Raw genomic sequence first — 18,871 nt, 5'->3', positions numbered from 1 at the left:
CCAGTCTTATTAGGAACTCAAACCCCGGTTCCACCACTTTTGGGCCGTGTGATCCTGGACACAACCTCTGGGTATTTCAGTTTTCTCATTTGTGAAGGGGAATTTATATTTTAGGGTTAAAAATATTTAAAGGATTGACTCAGGTTAAGGCAAAGTTAAGGTAAGTAAGACAATGAGGAAGCAGTGTTCAGACATGGAATGGAAGGAGATTGAGAGGGAGGTTAGATTTTCAAATTATTTGATAAGAATCATTTGGGGTTCATGTTAAAAATGTCAATTTCCAGGCCTCAGCCCCAGGAATTGAGATTCAGTAGCTCTGGGACCCAATAAGCTATTATTTTAAAAAAATAAGCTTTTAATTTTGGAATAATTTTAGATTTACCAAAAGTTGCCAAAATGAGTTTCTGTATGCCCCTTACGCATTTCCCCCAATATTAACATTTGTTAAAACTAAGCAGTTAATGTTGGCACATTGCTATTAACCGAAGACTTCATCAGATTTTCTACTAACATTCTCTATCAGTTCCAGGATCCAGTGCAGAACACCACATTGCATTTAGAGAAGCTTTGTTTTTCACAGGCACTTTTAGCTGATGAGAGACAGGTGGATTGGGGACCACATGGTGAGAAACACTGGGGCATTTAAGGAACTGAACAAAATTGACTATATCCCCAAATTGGGAATATGAATGCAATTTTAAAGTAGAAGGGAATAAAGTAGTGGAAAGGGTGGATAAAGAAGGTTGGTTTTAGAGTTAGAGATGGAATCCTCTCCACCAGATGAAAAGGGTTACTTTAAAGAAGGCATCAAATGCCAGAGCAAATAGGTTTTGGAAGGTGCAGATGCCACTTAGTCCTCAGCCTACATTGAGGATACATGACTAGGGTTGTGAGCAGGTGAGGAGGATGAATAAGGACAGTAAATTAGGAACAGCTGTTTTGGGGAACACAGATGGGCTCAAGGAGGTGATGAAAGGGAATTGCAAGAGACCTGTGAGCCTGAGGAAGACTGCATGTCCCGGAACCTGGTGCTAATGCTTTGGCAGTGGGTCACAGTGACCAACATCAAGCATTGCCACATTGGGTCATGGTGAGACCGGGATGATTTTGTCGAGGGAGGGTCCTAAAGATATTCATCTAAGAGTGAAGCAGAGGTTGGAAGACGAGGTGCATAAAACACTTGAAGGCTTTGTCAGAGACAGTTCTCACACTGAGGAGACGGGAGCCACAAGCTTGCAGGTAGCAGGTAAGCATTTAAAGAATTATAGAACTGAAGTTAAGAAGATGAAGCAACAGATTTTTTTTTTTTTTTAAGCTAGCAGTCTAATTTGGGAATCCTTTGAGGTCTTTTGAAGTAGATACTACTGATAGCTCATTGAAGACCTTAGGTTCTGGGACCATTACTGAATTTCCTAATCACATTGCAATTGCTTTACTCCCTTACAGAAGTTATAATAATCACTAAACCTGTCCCTTTTTTAAAGACTGTTAACCTTTTTTCATTGAACTCAGGACTCCTAATTTCTATACCATTTCACTTTCACAGTCAGTTGTTCTTCCTGCACCCTAGATATCCAAAACCACAAACTAATATTCTTAAAATTTATTTCATACTTAAGTGCATGTTCTCTTACTGGCCAAATAGTCAATGGAAATTCCCTTAGAAACCAAACAGAATGCTCCTGTATACTCGTGGAACAGGCTTCACTGAAGAGCTCCTAGATATTGCTTCCTGGCACATCATCAGGCCCAGCCAGGTCTACAGATAGGTACGTAGGCAGAAGTTAGACTTTAAGGTAAAACAATCCTTAATCTGTGGAGAGGTACTGGGTGCAATCTACAGATTCTGCATAGAAGCTAGCACTTATTGGGAGATTTCTCTGCAAACTGTCAGGTGATTTTCCAAGTAGTACTATACTTAATAAGCCTGCTTGAGGCTGCTGTGGTGGCTCATACCTGTAATCTCAGCACCTTGAGAGGCCAAGGTGGGCAGATCACCCGAGGTCAGGAGTTTGAGACCAGTTTGGCCAACCCGGTGAAACCGTGTCTCTACTAAAAACACAAAAATTAGCCAGGCATGGTGGTGCACACCTGTAATCCCAGCTATTTGGGAGGCTGAGGCAGAAGAAACGCTTGAACCTGGGAGGTGGAGGTTGTAGTGAGCCAAGATCACGCCACTGCACTCCAGCCTGGGTGACAGAGTGAGACTCAGTTTCAAAAAAAAAAAGCCTCCTTAAGAGTTCATCATAGCTATCTTAAATGTGGTTAGGGAGAAAGGCTGAGTGAGTGATGAGATTCTAGTTAACCTTCATACTGTAGATAAACTAGTTTCTAGAAACACTGCATAGCCTGAACACAGAATCAAGACTGAATCTATATTCTAATTAAAATTGGCTTTGGCTTTAAAAAGTAAAAAATAAAGGAATACTTAGAAATGTAGGAAAACCAGACCAAGAAATGAAACTTGAGCTGTTATAAGGCCAAGATTTAGTGCTGTTGGATTTCAATAATGTATAGACATATGGATTACATGAAGAGGAAATGTAAAAAAGAGGGCTAGGATAAAATTTCTCTTTAACCAGAAATACTGAGCCCTAAGTGGTCATCTTAGGGTGAACCACATGAAATTGCCAAAAGGCAACAAAAAGGCCTATAAAAATGGCAATTTGGTTCAAATATGTCTTTCATTTTCTTAACTTCACCCCCAAGACTCCTACCAAATATGTTTCAGGTATTTGTCTTTTTCTTGTAATGGAGATGTGGAAGTTCAGTTCACAATATACCAAAGTTAACATTTCACTGGGGTCTGTATTATAGTAGTTTAAAAAAAAAAAACCTACAAATGGGCCAGACACGGTGGCTCATGCCTGTAATCCTAGCACTTTAGGAGGCCGAGGTGGGCTGATCACGAGGTCAGGAATTCGAGACCAGCCTGACCAACATGGTGAAACCCTATTAAATATACAAAATTTAGCCATGTCTCTATTAAATATACAAAAATTAGCCGGATGTGGTGACACACACCTGTAATCCTAGCTACTCAGGAGGCTGAGGCAGGAGAATTGCTTGAACCTGGAAGGCAGAGGTTGCAGCGAGCCAAGATTGCACCACTGCACTCCAGCCTGGGTGACAGAGTGAGACTCCATCTCAAAAAAAAAAAAAAAAAAAAAAAACCTACAAATGAAAATAAATTTGAGTCTAGGTAATCAGATAGTCCTTTTTTTTTTTTTTTTTCTTTTTTGAGACGGAGCCTCGCTCTATCATCCAGGCTAGAGTACAGTGGTACAATCTTGGCTCACTGCAACCTCCGCCTCCCTGGTTCAAGCAATTCTCCTGCCTCAGCCTCCTGAGTAGCTGGGACTACAGGCACCTGCCACCGTGCCCAGCCAATTTTTGTATTTTAGTGGAGACGGAGTTTCACATTGGCCAGGCTGGTCTCAAACTCCCAGCCTCAGGTGATCTGCCTGCCTTGGCCTCCCAAAGTGCTGGGATTACAGACATGAGCCACAGTGCCCAGCCAGATTTTTTTTTTTTTTTTTTGTCTTATGTTAGTGAATAAATCTTCCCTAGGTATAAAACTCTTGAGAAAAATGCCAGTTACCACCCCACTAGCAACGTGGTTTCCATGCCCCAGAACATCTGTCAGAGAACCTACCTGCTTTTCAGGGACATTTATATTGGATTATCCTCAAGTGACCCAATTTCCCATTTATCAAAAAGTTGCTGTATTGCCTTCTAAAGTCAAAGGAAGGGAGCAACTTTAGTGATACTTATTTTACCAACTTGTTCAAGTCACAGATTATGCCCAATGTTGCTCTTCCAAACTTTCTTTTAAACCTTTGACCACTCAAATATCAGCATTTCTGCTCATTGGCATATCACAGGGTGCAAACCGTCTTAAAAAGTGACCTGTGATTTTTTTTCTAAGTTATTAGAAAAAACTACTATTAGATCATTTATCCTAGTCAGCAACTTATCAAGATACGGTGATCAGGTATTATTTTTGAAACAGTGTCTCATGCTGTCACCCAGGCTGGAGTACAGTGGTGCAATCGTGGTGACTCACTGTACTCTGTCTCCTGGGTTTAAGGGATTCTTGTACCTCAGCCTCCTGAGTAGCTAGGATTAGAGGCGTGTGCCACCACACCCTGCTAGTTTGTGTAATTTTATTTACTTTTTGAGACAAAGTTGCACTAGTGTTGCCCAGGCTGGAGTGCAGTGGTGGGATCTTGGCTCACTGCAACCTCTGCCTCCAGGGTTCAAGGGATTCACCTGCCTCAGCCTCCTGGGTAGCTGGGATTACAGGCACTGGTCACCATGCCTGGCCTTTTTTTTTTTTTTTTGTATTTTTAGCAGAGATGAGGTTTTACCATGTTGATCAGGCTGGTCTTGAACTCCTAACTTCATGTGATTTGCCTGCCTTGGTCTCCCAAAGTGCTGGGATTACAGACATGAGCCACCATGCCTGGCCATGATCATTTATTTATTTGACTTTAGGTAATGAAGATTTAAAGTGGATGAAAATATTGCAGTACTATCAGGATTTAGAGAGAACTGCAAAAGCTGATCCAACAGTGATTTGGTATATTTTTAACTGAATTGTAAGCTTGAAAATACCACGTTAAAGTCAAATTATGTGGTTTAAGACACCCTTTCCACAGCAACAAAGATTCTAGTTCCTGTGTTCCCATTCTTTCTTAACTGTTTGAAAACCTAAAATACCTCTTGTTCTAATTCTACGCTATTCCTGTTATTTCCTTTCCCTTTGGTATTTTACTTAATCCTAAATTCTAATGTGCTTTTCCCTCTCAGACACTATAACCAATTACTCGAGATGCCATCTAATGCACTATGCCATTAAGTACCATGGCCAGTGATTTTAAGTGTAATAAATTATCTTCAGGTTGAAAACAGCATATGCAAAAGAAACGGATAACTACATCTTAACTAGAGACCAACATAAATAGATCAAGTCAACTTATGGTTGGTTTGAAAATGGTTTAAGACATGTCAGGATTGACTTAAAACTAGGGTGGGCAGAGATGTAACATTATGTGAATAGAAGTGTTACAAAAACACACTAGCCATATTTTAATTAAAATAGAGTTTATTAGCTTTTCTTTTAATATAAACATGAGAAATAAAAACCACATAAATTGTAGCATTCTTTTCAAAATAAAACTGCAATCAATACTTGAATCTCCAAGCTCTGAACTCCACAAACAATTTTTTTTGAGGTGGTAGATTGTAGTATTTTTATACCATTATCATTTGTGTGTCTGTCCTTTAAAAATGATGGAAACTGCAGCACAATATGATGCCAAGCACTGCTATATTAGAGGAAGTATTTGTGGCCCAGAAATGCTTTGTTTATAAGCAAGATTCCTAGGATTATATTTGAGAAAGTAGAAGAAATACATTTCACATCGTTGAGAACACTAATCTCTTTTTAGTATTTCAAATTTAGGTGACATTGTTATCAGTCTCCTAAAGTTATTTGATCATTGCCTTTTAAAGCCTGAAGTAAGAGTTCCTAAGGGCTATGTAAGTTATTTCTTAAATAGCAGGACTTAATGGAACACCTACAGCCTGGTAACATGTAGGATGATAAAACAGCTGTTCATATCACCTTCTATCATTAGGGTCCAATTCCTTTTATTACATGTTAATTAACACTGCTCTTCAAAATCTTCCTTTACATTAAAGAAACTTCAGGGATCAAAGCATATAGAGCGCAGTCCTGCAAGTAACTTCTTTTAAAAAGAGGAGGGATTTTATGGAGATAAAAGGTATTCCAAAAGTTTAGTGTAATTCTAAGCTTTGATACTTGTAAAAGTATAAACGCTACAAACCTTTACAAAACCTTGTTTGGTTTCCTTTTTTTTTCTTTTGAGACAGGGTCTGGATGTCACCCAGGCTGGAGGGCAGGGGCATGATCATGGCCCATGCAATCTTGACCTCCTGTGCTCAAGTGATCCTCTCACCTCAGCCTCCAGAGTAGCTGGGACTATAGACACATGCCACCATATCCAGCTAATTATTTTTATTATTTGTTTTACAGAGAGGGTTTGACTATGTTGCCTAGACTAGTCTTGAATTCTCATGCTCAAGCAATCCTCCCACCTCAGCCTCCCATGTACTGAGATCATAGGCATGAATCACTATGCCCAACCCATTTCTTTTGCATTTTTTTTTTTTAAGACATGGCGTCTTGCTATGACGTCCAGGTTGGAGTGTAGTAGCTATTCCTATAGTCACCATCATGGTACACTGCAGCCTTCAATACTTGACTTCAAGCAATCCTTTAACCCCAGCCTTCCAAGAAGCTGGGACTATAGGCATGCACCACACCCAGCTTCATTTTGCAAATTTTGAATATAAAGCTTTTAATTTTTTCTTTCAGTCAGTATCTGCTATATTCAAGAGTGACTGAATCAAAAAATTAAAAGCTTAATATTCAGGAGACAAGTGCCGGGTATGCCTATAGTCCCAGCTACTCATGTGGCTGAGGCTAGAAGGTAGCTTGAGGTCAGGAAGTTCTAGGCTGCAGTGCATTATGATTGCACCTGTGAACAGGCATTCACTCCAGCCTGGCGACACAGTAAGACCCCCATCTCTTAAAAACTTTAAAACACTTTCAAACGATGTCTTTTAAAGGTTTATAGCATTTATACTCATGCTGCAGTGCCTTGGAGGGCCCAAACTATATTAAAGCTTAAAACTGCTTTACATTTTTTTCATTGTCACTGAACCACCATGTTGGTTGGCATTATGAAAATATCTTTTAATACATTTATTTAACAAGAGAAAAATTATCGAAAAATGAGAAGCACCATTTATAGTTCACAAGAAATGCAACATGGACCCCAAGAGAAGTAGATATCAGTAACTGATACTTCCTGTTTATGACCCCAAACATGCTAAAATGTTAAAGTAATGTTTGCAAAGAATATGAATGACAAATGTTATCCAGCAGCTTTTTGGTTTAAAATGATTGCCAATGACTAGCAGCTTCAGTGGTAACAGTAGGGAGGAAGAACACTTCAATACCTAACAATGCTGCAGTCCGCTCCTTAGTGGCTTTAGAGTCCCATGTTTCAATGGTAATACTGCATTGATTTTAAAGGCATATGCAGTAAAAGGGAGGAGAGGGAGAAAAACTGGAAGAAACATAAAAATTATATGGTTAGTGTCTTTAAAGTCTAAAAATTTAAACTATTGTTTAAAAAAAACCTTACATAGTTCACAGCTATTGGCCCACACAGTAAGCAAATATCTGTGTGTGGGATGGGAGCCTTCACTTTGGAGTGGTTTTTGTAACTCTGTTTACATTAAAAAGGACAAAAGAGTGTTTTGTTGCATTGACAAGGTCCCATTCTTTCCTATGGAGTATAATCCTTGTTGTCCATGTGTCTCCTGAATTCAATGATGAAAACACTAATTTTGCTGGTTCTTGAGCAGGAAAGGTGTTATTCTTCAGTCTTTGTAGATGAAGGTCCTGTGATGTTATAACCCCTCATTTCTCCCTTTAAGAGAGGATGGCTTTAGAGCGCTGAATACCAATGAAGTTATCAGCGCTGAAAGACCTTCTCATAGCGGCTCTACACAAGTCTTTGTCTTCACACAATCTAGAAATAGCCTAGGAAAGTCAATCAGATAGAAAACAGGTACAATTTTAAAAAGGGTTCCCACCTTTAAAAAGGCACCATTGATGAAAGCCACACATGTGGACTCCTTTAGATAGTTCACAGTTACAGCTACTTGAGCTGTTTTACACTGCCAGGTTCTGGGGATGCTACTTTCTGCCAATTCACCAAGGTAATATCCCTTAAGGGCTATGATTACATTGCCAGAGAACAAAAGGGAATTTATTAAGTTATTAAAAAATTACATTCCCAAAGATGTCAAAGATACTGTGATAGGCTCCGAACAGCAATAGCATCTGTTACCTGTGCACTTACTCCTTAACTATAACGAGCATACACTTGTGCAAAAAAATTTTATTCAGCTATTCAAATCTACCCAATCCTTATTAGCTATTATATATACTCAAAGTAAATTTTAATGAGGCAGGTGTGCACTGGACTATACAGGAACATATGAGGTCAAACGACTGAAGCACAAAAAGGTGCTACTTCACTTGCACGTTAATTATGGTAGAAATAGGTATTATTCTTTTTTTCTCTCTTGAAATGGAGTTTTGCTCTTATTGCCCAGGCTGGAGTGCAATGGCGTGATCTCAGCTCACCGCAACGTTTACCTCCCGGGTTCAAGCGATTCTCCAGCCTGTCTCCCGAGTAGCTGGGATTACAGGCATGTGCCACCATGCCCAACTCATTTTTTATATTTTTAGTAGAGACGGAGTTTCACCATGTTGGCCAGCTGGTCTCGAACTCCTGACTTCAGTGATCCACCTCCTAAAGTGCTGGGATTACAGACGTGAGCCACCTCACCCAGCGGAGAAATACATATCATTCTAAAGTACTACCAAGGTACCACGGAAAGTATCAGTTTAAAATATGTGTTCATTTCAGTCGTAATTCTGCTGTATACTCACTAGGCCATAAATATTACTTTGCCCCATAAAAGTTACCATTTCTGGATGGGCACAGTGGCTCATGCCTGTAATCCCAGCACTTTGGAAGGCTGAGGTGAAACCCTGTCTTTACTAAAAATACAAAAATTATCTGGGTGTGATGGCAGGTGCCCAGCTACTCAGGAGGCTGAGGCATGAGAATTGCTTGAACCCAGGAGGAGAGGCTGTGGTGAGCCAAGATCATGCCACTGAACTCCAGTCTGGGCAATAGGGTGAGACCCTGTCTCAAAAATGAAAACAAAAAACAAAAACAAAAAAGCAAATACTGGATTGTAGAAGTACATGGGTTTTTATTTTTTATTTAATTTTTGAGATGGAGTCCTAGTCTGTCACCCAGGCTGGAGTGCAGTGGCACAATCTCAGCTCACCGCAACTTCTACCTCCTGCGTTCAAGCGATTCTCCTGTCTTAGCCTCCTGAGTAGCTGGGATTACAGTTGCCTGCCACCATACCCATCTAATTTTTGTATTTTTTTTTAGTTGAGATGGGGTTTCACCAAGTTTGCCAGGCTGGTCTCGAACTCCAGACCTCAAGTGATCTGCCCGCCTTGGCCTCCCTAAGTGCTGGGATTACAGGCGTGAGCCACAGCGCCCGGCCCTTACATCCAGTATTTGAAACACCTGCACCCTATATAGTGAAGGGTATAGGTCTCTTGGCTTAGCCACTAATCCTCTGTCTAAAAAACTTACGGGACTGCAATGTGATATATAAACAATGACATGAATTTGCTAACAGAATAAATAATTAAAAGTCAGGAGTGGCAAGTGAATTATGTCAAGATAAAATTAGGAATACAGTCACAAAGAAATTTTTTTTGAGATAGTCTCATTCCGTCACCCAGGCTAGAGTATAGTGGCATGATCTCAGCCCACTGCAACCTCTGCCTCCCAGTTTCAAGCAACACTCATGCCTCAGCCTCCCAAGTAGCTGGGATTACAGGCATGTGCCACCATGCCCAGCTAATTTTTTTTTTTTTTTTTTTAAGATGGAGTTTCGCTCTTGTTACCCAGGCTGGAGTGCAATGGCTTGATCTCGGCTCACTGCAACCTCCGCCTCCTGAGTTCAAGCAATTCTACCTCAGCCGCCTGAGTAGCTGGGACTACAGGTGCCTGCCACCATGCCCAGCTAATTTTTGTATTTTTAGTAGAGACGGAATTTCACCTTGTTGACCAGGATGGTCTTGATCTCTTGACCTCATGATCCACTCTCCTTGGCCTCCCAAAGTGCTGGGATTATAGGCAAGAGCCACCGTGCCTGGCCCTTTTTTTTTTTTTTTTTTTTTTCGTATTTTTAGTAGAGATGGGGTCTCACCATGTTGGCCAGTGGCTAGTCTTGAACTTCTGACCTCAAGTGATCTGCCCACCTCAGCCTCCCAAAGTGCTGGGATTACAGGCATGAGCCACTGCACCCAGCTAAAAAAAATTATTCATGTATGATTATGTGAAAGAATACAAGTTCAAAAGGAAACCCATTAAGAACAGATTAAATTTGATTGAAAATATTCGGAATTATGGTCACAGAAGAGGCAGTATGTATAATTTTAAAATAATGTTGATCCTCGTATAAACCATAAAAGACACAGGAAATCTGATGCCAAATGGCTAATAAGCTCTTCAGTGTGCTAGTTGATTTTAAAGCTTTCCATTTTCCTAATCACTACTTAATATGATTTAGTCACAGATGTTGGCTTTGGTGGCTGATGGAAAACCCCACTTAGTGACTTCACAGACTTACCTCTAGGTTCTGTGCTCTTTCTTTGCTAAGAGGAGCAAATAGAAAATTCAGGTTGTTGTCATCTGCTAAGGAGCGAAGGTCAAAGTAGTATTTGGCATAAACACTGGCAGGAACATTAATATTAAACTGAAGAAGCTCCAAAAAATGCCTTTCCATTTCATTCCTGGAGGAGGAAGAACAGAACAGAACAATGTTAGTCAACTGGGCGCTCTTCAAAAATATCTCGTAGTTTAGAGCTACAAGAATGGCTCTAAACTCTGTTTTAAAATATAGGTTACCCAGATGCATTAACATACTAATGTTCACACAAGGTACAGTTACTTGTGGTTCCTTCTGCATCCCAGCACTCTGGGATTGGGATGAGGGTTGAAGGTTAAGGCCTCTGATGCACTTGTGCTGCTGACTCGGGCCTCATTCTTCAGAGTTCCATTAGTGCAGCTGTACAATTCATACTTCATGCTCACTCACAAGGCCCCACTATAGTGATCAGATGAAAGGAATGATGTATGCTGTTTATTAGCTCTGAAGAACTTGCAGACATTTTCACCGGGCTGATAACAGGAAGGGGCTTATTGAAGTAGAGAAGCACCAACAAAAGGAGTGGGCACATCACCACGGCAACAAATGGATCCATCGAGAGCCACTGCTATTATCTCTGAGGGGGAAAAACTCTTGAGGCAACAAGGATTCATCTCAAATAAATAAAATAAGCAAGCCACATTACAGGGGAAGGGAATCCTCTCCTCCTGTTCCAGTGCATGAGGCTATGTCAAAGGGCATAATGAAAGTTTCTGCTCACTTTAATATTATGAAGGTGAGAAATTGTCACTATGACAGGGTAAGGATCCTCTCCATCTTTTGGAAGGCAGAAGGATCAAAGGTGGATGTCTCAGCCAGACTAAACCCATTTTGATATGACTTCTGGTAGGTCACTGGATTTATAAACTCAGGCATTTCTTCTGAGTTGGGAATGAAACCCTAAGGTGCTTGTAGTCCTCAGCCACATGACCACAGAGCTGCCCTTGCCAAACGCTTAAGCAAATAAACATAAAACCAGAGAAAATCTTAACCACTTTGACAGTAACTCTTTTTTTTTTTGAGACGGAGTTTCACTCTTGTTACCCAGGCTGGAGTGCAATGGTGAGATCTCAGCTCACCACAACCTCTGCCTCCTGGGTTCAGGCAATTCTCCTGCCTCAGCCTCCTGAGTAGCTGGGATTACAGGCACGCGCCACCATGCCCAGCTAATTTTTTGTATTTTTAGTAGAGACAGGGTTTCACCATGTTGACCAGGATGGTCTCGATCTCTTGACCTCGTGATTTACCTGCCTCGGCCTCCCAAAGTGCTGGGATTACAGGCGTGAGCCACCGCACCCGGCCCACAGTAACTCTTTTATACAGTTAACTGTATTAAAATGATAAATACCTGAACAACATATTTGGTTTCTTGGTTTTAAAATTTTAATATTTTATCCACTGGCTAGGTCAACAAATGCTTGATGAGCCCCTGTATGGAGGGCAGTTAGAATATGAGCAGAGATGTGGTTTTCTCATTTGCTGAGCTTAAAAACCCAACTGAACCTAATTCCAAAATTAATTTCCTGTTCATACGTCCGAAAGTCTATAGAAATGTAAATCAGATAATGTTTTGATAATCAGCTAATCAGGACTTAATTTACTACAGTAATAAATGCACTTCACAATCCCTTTTATATTTTTTCCACTAATACATTTTAACTGTGTAGAAATATAGTACTTCATAGGATTAACACATGTATTAATAGGGGTTTAATCACTGAAGAAAAGCATTATGCCCATAGAATATGCATCTTCTAGGCTTTTTGTTGTTTTTTAAATGGCTAGATGGCTGAATAGCATACCCTTTACAGGCACAGCAAACCATCTGAATAGCAGCTGCTCAGTTTAACTTATTCTGTTAAAGGGAAATATATTCTAACATGACATGTAGATTTGAAAAAGTTTAAGAAAAACCTGAAAGGCACCAATATAAAATTTTTAAATTTAGACTCAAAATGAGACCACTACAAATAGTCAACAGCAGGGGGATGACATTTGTTTAATATATAAATGTTTATTAAACCGTTTGTTGAAATGCTTTGCAAAGATCATAAACAAAAGTAGAGTGTTAGTAGCAGAGCTCCTGGTGCTTCCCTGGGCATACACAAATAGCACTAGTCTTTGGAACTGGTCTTTTTGGAGCTGGCCCCTGCCACTGATGCTCCTGGAGCTCACATCTGTAGAAACCTGCACATTTCCCTGTGTGTTCTCTGATCTTGGGTTTAGAACTAGAGTCCCAGCCAGTTCGGTCGCAGATTTTGAGAACATTTTAGCTGCCATCATGGTATGGCTAAGTGTTCATAATTATAAATTTTGCTTCCTTCAAGAAACTAGTTTGCAGACTGATGACAGCAGTGATCGAAGTCACTTTAGCTTCTGCAACTTCCAAAAGTACTTACATTTGTTTCAAAGTTACTTGCTGTCATATCCTTTGCTAAAACGGCTACCAGCAATATCACCACAGCTGTTTGGTTTACATCATTAGTAAAGTGGTTAACTTCACCAAAAGCCACTTCAACAGCTACCACAATTACTGGTTCCTTTTTAGTCACAAGTCTCCTCACTTCAGTTGTGAGTATATGGTATGCTAATTCTGAATGACAGTCATATGGAGTAATGGCAAAGGCAATAAAAACAAGCTCTTGCCACTGCCTGTCTTGACCTCGATCTTCCTCTGCTGCTCAACATGAAATCAAGACGTGCTCCTTCACATTGTTCTGAATGCCACCCACAAAGCCATTCTCACTATCCAGTGAGTACCCTGAGAGTCTTTGCTGGAAATGCCTCCCTGGCTTACGCTGCCTACCAAGCTCCAAGGCCCTTCCCTTCACAGCAGTCATGAGGCCAGACTGGAAGGAAGCCCTGATGAAGCCGCTCTTTCAGGGTCATGTTGGTGCCATCTGTGAGGAACTCCATGACTCAGCATGACTTCTTACACTCTCATAGGTAACTCAAGGCCCCCAAAGTGGTGCTGTGGTTGTCCGAGTGCCCAGGGAGCCTCTCAAGTGTGGTGAGCATTGGGTGATGCCCCAGCAGTGCTTCTCAGATTGCCTGAGGGGAACACCGGAGCTTCATCAATCATCAGACCAATTTCAAAACACATGAAACACTCCTAATGGGGAGGGAGTCAGGGCCACAGGGATCTTCATATCTCAAGGCTTTTATAAAAAGACCTTCAGATAAAATGTGGAAAAAGACTAGCAAAAGCAAATATACAATGTGTGACTCAGGTTGAAGCTATAACTTCTCAACAGTCCAGAGGCCCTATGACCTTAAGAGTGGCCAATTATTTCAAAGGCCAGACATATGCCCTTTAGGGGCTGTTTATACCCCACTGGTCACATGAAAAAAAAGAAAAAGAAAGAAAAGATAAATAAATAAATGAAAAAGAAAGGAGCTTGAACTGGCAGATAACTTTTTAAAAGCCATAAAGATATTTACTGTACTATGTTGTTCTGGTAGTACACTTGTAAGATGTTTGCCAAAAACCACCAGAAAAAGACTTTTCAATTTATCAAGCAGATTATTACACAACAAAACCTATCAATTAATGATGAAAAATGTGAAGCTGGGTTTTTCTGAGACAGATTCTTGCTCTGTTGTGAACTGTTATATTAAGCTAGACAAAGTCTTATGCCTATTTCCGTTATCTGTATAACCTTTAAAAATATTCCTTAAAGTGTTAACTTTAGAAAGTTCACCAAAACCTTACAAACTCACATGTCCTCAACTGTAATGTCCTTGAGGATCTGGCAATAGTCCACGTTCCACACAGCCTGATCATCCCAAACCTTGGAGGCAAGAAGAATGGCTCCCAGAACAATCCTTTTCCAATTAGTGGGACAGATGTCGATTTCAGCATAAGTTAAGAGCCTTTCTAAATAAACCTGTAAAATAGAGCACTGGTCTTTGATTTCAGTTCAGTTTAAATGCTTTGATAAGAATTCTTACGAATGACAGATTTATTCTGTTTTTGACCAGAAAATAAGTGCCTTTTATTATGTTCTTCAGCGACTTTGCTTAGTTGGCCAAAGCAAGACACCAAATCACAGTTGTAGGTCAGGTATCTCTGCTGCCTGCTTTGCCCATCTACATTTCCAACCCAATTTTGGTTACAGGAATGATTGAACATCTCGGCAAAAGGCATCATAAAGAGAGGTACTCTCAGCGTATCATACCTAGATGGTAGATAGTTTTACAGGTAGTTATGTTATGCTCGAACATATAAAACCCAAGTAATACTGAGCACATGTTTACCTTCTCCTTTTCACAATAACTAACCCTTTCGTGGCACTAGCTTGAAGAACCGCTGGTCAAGAGAGCCACCCAGTGGCTGTTGTGCAAAGCAGCATGACAGGCGCAGGTCTTTGAGGCTGTAAAATAATCACCGTAGTGTCTCCACAAGAAACACTTGTACATGGAAAAAAGGATGTCTCTGGACCCCCTGGTATTCCTCTAAACCTGCCAAGCAGTTTATGAGACAATTGCATGAATTATTTTACATCTACCAAACATCCTTCAAAGAACTGAGCAAAGCAAACAGCTGAGAAAAGATTATAGAGGTAAGCTGCGATCTGCCGTTACCTCAAAGGGCTCTCTGCAGAAGAGTATGTCTACATGCTATTTGATCTCTTTATCAAGACAAAAGTAATTTTTTTTTTTTTTGAGATGGAATATTGCTGTCACCCAGGCTGGAGTGCAGTGGTGCAATCTTGGCTCACTGCAACCTGTGCCTCCTGGGTTCAAGCGATTCTTCTGCCTCAGCCTCTCGAATAGCTGGGCACCCACCAGCACACCTGGCTAAATTTTGTATTTTCAGTAGAGAAGCATTTCACCATGTTGGCCAGCAACAGGCCTGGAGCGGTGGGCTCATGCCTATAATCCCAGCACTTTGGGAGGCCGAGGCAGGCAGATCACTTGAGGCCAGGAGTTCAAGACCAGCCTGGCCAACATGGTGAAGTCCTGTCTCTACTAAAAAATACAAAATTAGCCAGGCATGGTGACACATGCCTGTAATCCCAGCTACTCGGGACACTGAGGTAGGAGAATTGCTTGAACCTGGGAGGTGGAGGTTGCAGTGAGCCAAGATCACACCATTGCACTCCAGCCTGGGCAACAAGAGCAAAACTCCATCTCAAAAACAAACAAACAAAGGTTCATTTTAAGAGTTTATTTATTGTCTGAAGGTTATCAGATAGTCGGCTCAGATCTGGCAGTGTTCTCCAAACTCAACTCTGTTTTCAAAAACGTGTATTGAACATGACATGTTCTTAAGAGAGATTCGGTTCCCTTTCCCCCAAATTCTGCACTCTCAGTATCCTAAGACTGAACCTCCTTCACAAGGTTCAACTCTCAATGGGAATAATGAGATAGCAGTGAAACAACACAATCCCTCAACTTCCTGTTGCCTTTACTGGTAAGATGATGATGTGCTGATGCTCACTGATACCATTTGCCCTTGTGCGTCAGTGTGAAAGTTCTTTTCTTCCCACTAAAGCCAACTCTATCAGTGCAGTTGATCCCATCCCACTTCTGCAGAACACTATTCCCACAATTGGATCTTTTTGAAGGCTTTTGCCTTCTCTGCCAGATTTTCCCCAATGTGTTTCCTTTGTTCCCCCCCGGATGTGTCCTCTCATTTGCTCTAAGCATCATGCCCTGGTGTCAGCTTCTCATCTCCCATCTCTCCTTAACCCACTTCTGTCTGTCCCTTGCTGCTGTCACTCTTCTGAGACTCTTCTTGCTAAGGTCTCCAAAGCCTTCACACTTACAAACCAGAGCTCTCCATCCCACTGCTCCACTTCCCAAGCTGTCCCTAATATTGTACAGGGCATTCCCATTCACCTAGTTGCTAAGGCCAAATGCCTACATTCGAGTTACCCCATTCCAGATTGTGCACAATTCCTCCTCTGTCCACCTTCACTGGTAGGCTGCCTGCTTTTCATTCTGAGCCACCATTTGTCACTGCTCATCTACATTACCCTAGTTAACTTCTTAACTCTCTTCTCTGCCTCGATTCTGTTTATTACGGTTTACTCTTGTCAAGGCGTCAGTATAACCTCTTAAATTAAGAGCACTTCACTCCCCTGCTCAAAACCTATACCCAACAAACTGGAATAAAAACCTCTTCCTGGCCAGGCGCAATGGCTCACACTTGTAATCCTAGAACTTCGGGAGGCTGAGGTGGGTAGATCACATGCGGTCAGGAGTTCAAGACAAGTCTGGCCAACATGGCAAAACCGTCTCTACTTTAAAAATAAAAATTAGCCAGGCGTGGTGGTGCATGCCTGTAATCCCAGCTATTCGGGAGGCTGAGGCAGGAGAATCATTTAAACTCTGGAGGTGGAGGTTGCAGTGAACCAAGATCATGCCACTGCACTCCAGCCTGGATGACAAAGCAAGACTCGAACTCAAAACAAAACAAATACTTTTTCCTGTGGCCTGCAAGCCAAAAGGCCCTATGAGTTATGTGTGGCATTGCCCATGTGAGCTCACCTCCTCCACTCTTTCTCTCAGTTCTCACTCCACCCACACTGTACACTTTGCTGTTTGTTCCTTGAACACACACAAAAAATCAGGTTCCTGTCTAGTCTTGGTACTTGTCTGGTTGCCTGTAATGCCAGCACGCCTTACCTTCCCTTACCTTCAGGTCACTGTTCAAATGTCACCTCTAGAGAGGTTCTTTTTTCCTGATCATTCTTTCTAAAACAGTGAGCGCCTCCTATCACTCTGTATCCCTTTATCCTGCTTCATCTTGCTACTTACCAGTACCTGAAAGAATAATGTCTTCTTCACCAGAAAATAAGCTCATAAAGGCAAGAAACTTGTTCAGTCTGTCCTCTTCTTTACCCTAGCACTTGGTAGCTCATGCCTGTAATCCCAACACTCTGGCAGAATCACTTGAGGCCAGTTCTGAGGCCAGTCTGGGCAACATAGCTAGACTATAGCTCTACTAAAAAAAAGTCTTAAAAATGAAACAAAAAAGAAGAGTGGCACAGAGAAGGCATCCAGTGAGTATTTACAGAATCAGCAACTTCTTGGCAGCATTTAACACCGGGACCACAGCCTCTCTTATCTTGAAGTCTTTGTTCTTCTTCTTCTTCTTTTTTTTTTTTTGAGATGGAGTTTCGCTCGTTACCCAGGCTGGAGTGCAATGGCATGATCTCAGCTCACTGCAACCTCTGCCTCCTGGGTTCAGGCAATTCTCCTGCCTCAGCCTCCTGAGTAGCTGGGATTACAGGCACACACCACCATGCCCAGCTAATTTTTTGTATTTTTAGTAGAGACGGGGTTTCACCATGTTGACCAGGATGGTCTCGATTTCCTGACCTCATGATCCACCCGCCTCAGCCTCCCAAAGTGCTGGGATTACAGGCTTGAGCCACCGCACCCGGCGAACTCTTTGTTCTTTTATTACCTTCTGGGTTTCCTCCTTTCACTCCATCTAAGAGCTTGTCACTCAAATGCTAACGGTCTTTAGAGATCTATCTTCTATCCACTTTCTTTCTTTTTTTTTTTTTTTTTTTTTAAAGAGATAGGAATCTTACTATGTTGCCCAGGCTGGACTCAAACTACTGCACTCAAGTGATCCTCCCACCTCAGCCTCCCAGTAACAGTGACTACAGGTGTGCACCACCACATCTAGCTGGTCCACTTTCATTCTGCACCCTTTCTCTGTATTTGAACAGCTACTCTTATTCTTCATTCCTTACCTTTAAGCTCAGATTCATGCTCCAGTCTGGTATATTCAAATGATTACTGGACACTGCCACTCTGCTCCCTCACAGGCACATATAGCTTAACCCATCTATAATGAACTCCCTCTCTTCCTATACAGCTCTCCCTCCTGCATCGCCTGTCTCTCTCTGTCTGGAAGCACCACTCCTGCTTCTCTACAGCATGTGCTAAGTGTTCCAAATGGCTTACAGCCCTATGAAAAGGCCTATGTCTGATCCATTACCCACTGAGGGGTTTCTATTCAAGTACATATCAGAAGCCTTCTCTCCTAAATTCCAATTGGATGCTAAAGGAGTAGGTACTGACCTCAATATTCTTTCCCTGCAGGCCATGCAGTTGACTTTCCTCTACAGGTTTGCTGTGGGGAGAAGTAAAACAATCCTAACCACTTGAATAGGATTTATTATTCAATGATAAAATCTTACCATAGGAATTCTGTATGGAGGACATAAAGTTAAACACACATGTATAGCTTAGTAAGCTAAGAAAAGCCTTTGTTCACATATTACTGGTATACCACATTGCTGGGCAACATCATGAGCAGGCACAAGAGGTAGGCAGAGACGGATTAAAACCCATCATCCAAGGAACAAAACATTTAGAACAATAGTTCTCAATCACAACACACGTCGGAAATACCTGGGGAATACAGCCTGGGACTTGGCTTAGACCTAAACTGGAATCAGTATCTGCCTCTGGACCACATGGTTTTGTTTTCACTTCCCAT

The 18,871-nt window shown here is 41.4% G+C and overlaps 1 protein-coding gene across 4 annotated transcripts in view; it reads right to left on the bottom strand.

Annotated features, from left to right (window-relative positions):
* Positions 1-5,089: 5,089 nt before the first annotated feature.
* The window catches only part of CCNYL1 (cyclin Y like 1), a 45,905-nt gene continuing 32,123 nt past the window's right edge, over positions 5,090-18,871 (bottom strand). For all 4 annotated transcript variants that reach the window (XM_002749708.6, XM_035305486.3, XM_078328317.1 and 1 more), the window contains 3 exons: positions 14,128-14,294; positions 10,330-10,492; positions 5,090-7,639 (listed from right to left, as the gene is read on the bottom strand). In XM_002749708.6, coding sequence (XP_002749754.3) covers positions 7,529-7,639; positions 10,330-10,492; positions 14,128-14,294 — 441 coding nt within the window. In that variant the 3' untranslated portion in view covers positions 5,090-7,528. The remainder of the gene's footprint in view (positions 7,640-10,329; positions 10,493-14,127; positions 14,295-18,871) is intronic.

The sequence above is a fragment of the Callithrix jacchus genome, chromosome 6 (genome assembly GCF_049354715.1).
Source record: "Callithrix jacchus isolate 240 chromosome 6, calJac240_pri, whole genome shotgun sequence".
In the NCBI taxonomy this organism is placed as follows: Eukaryota; Metazoa; Chordata; class Mammalia; order Primates; family Cebidae; genus Callithrix; species Callithrix jacchus.
The sequence above is the reverse complement of the archived record's forward strand: the minus strand, read 5'-3'. Positions and strand labels throughout refer to the sequence as shown.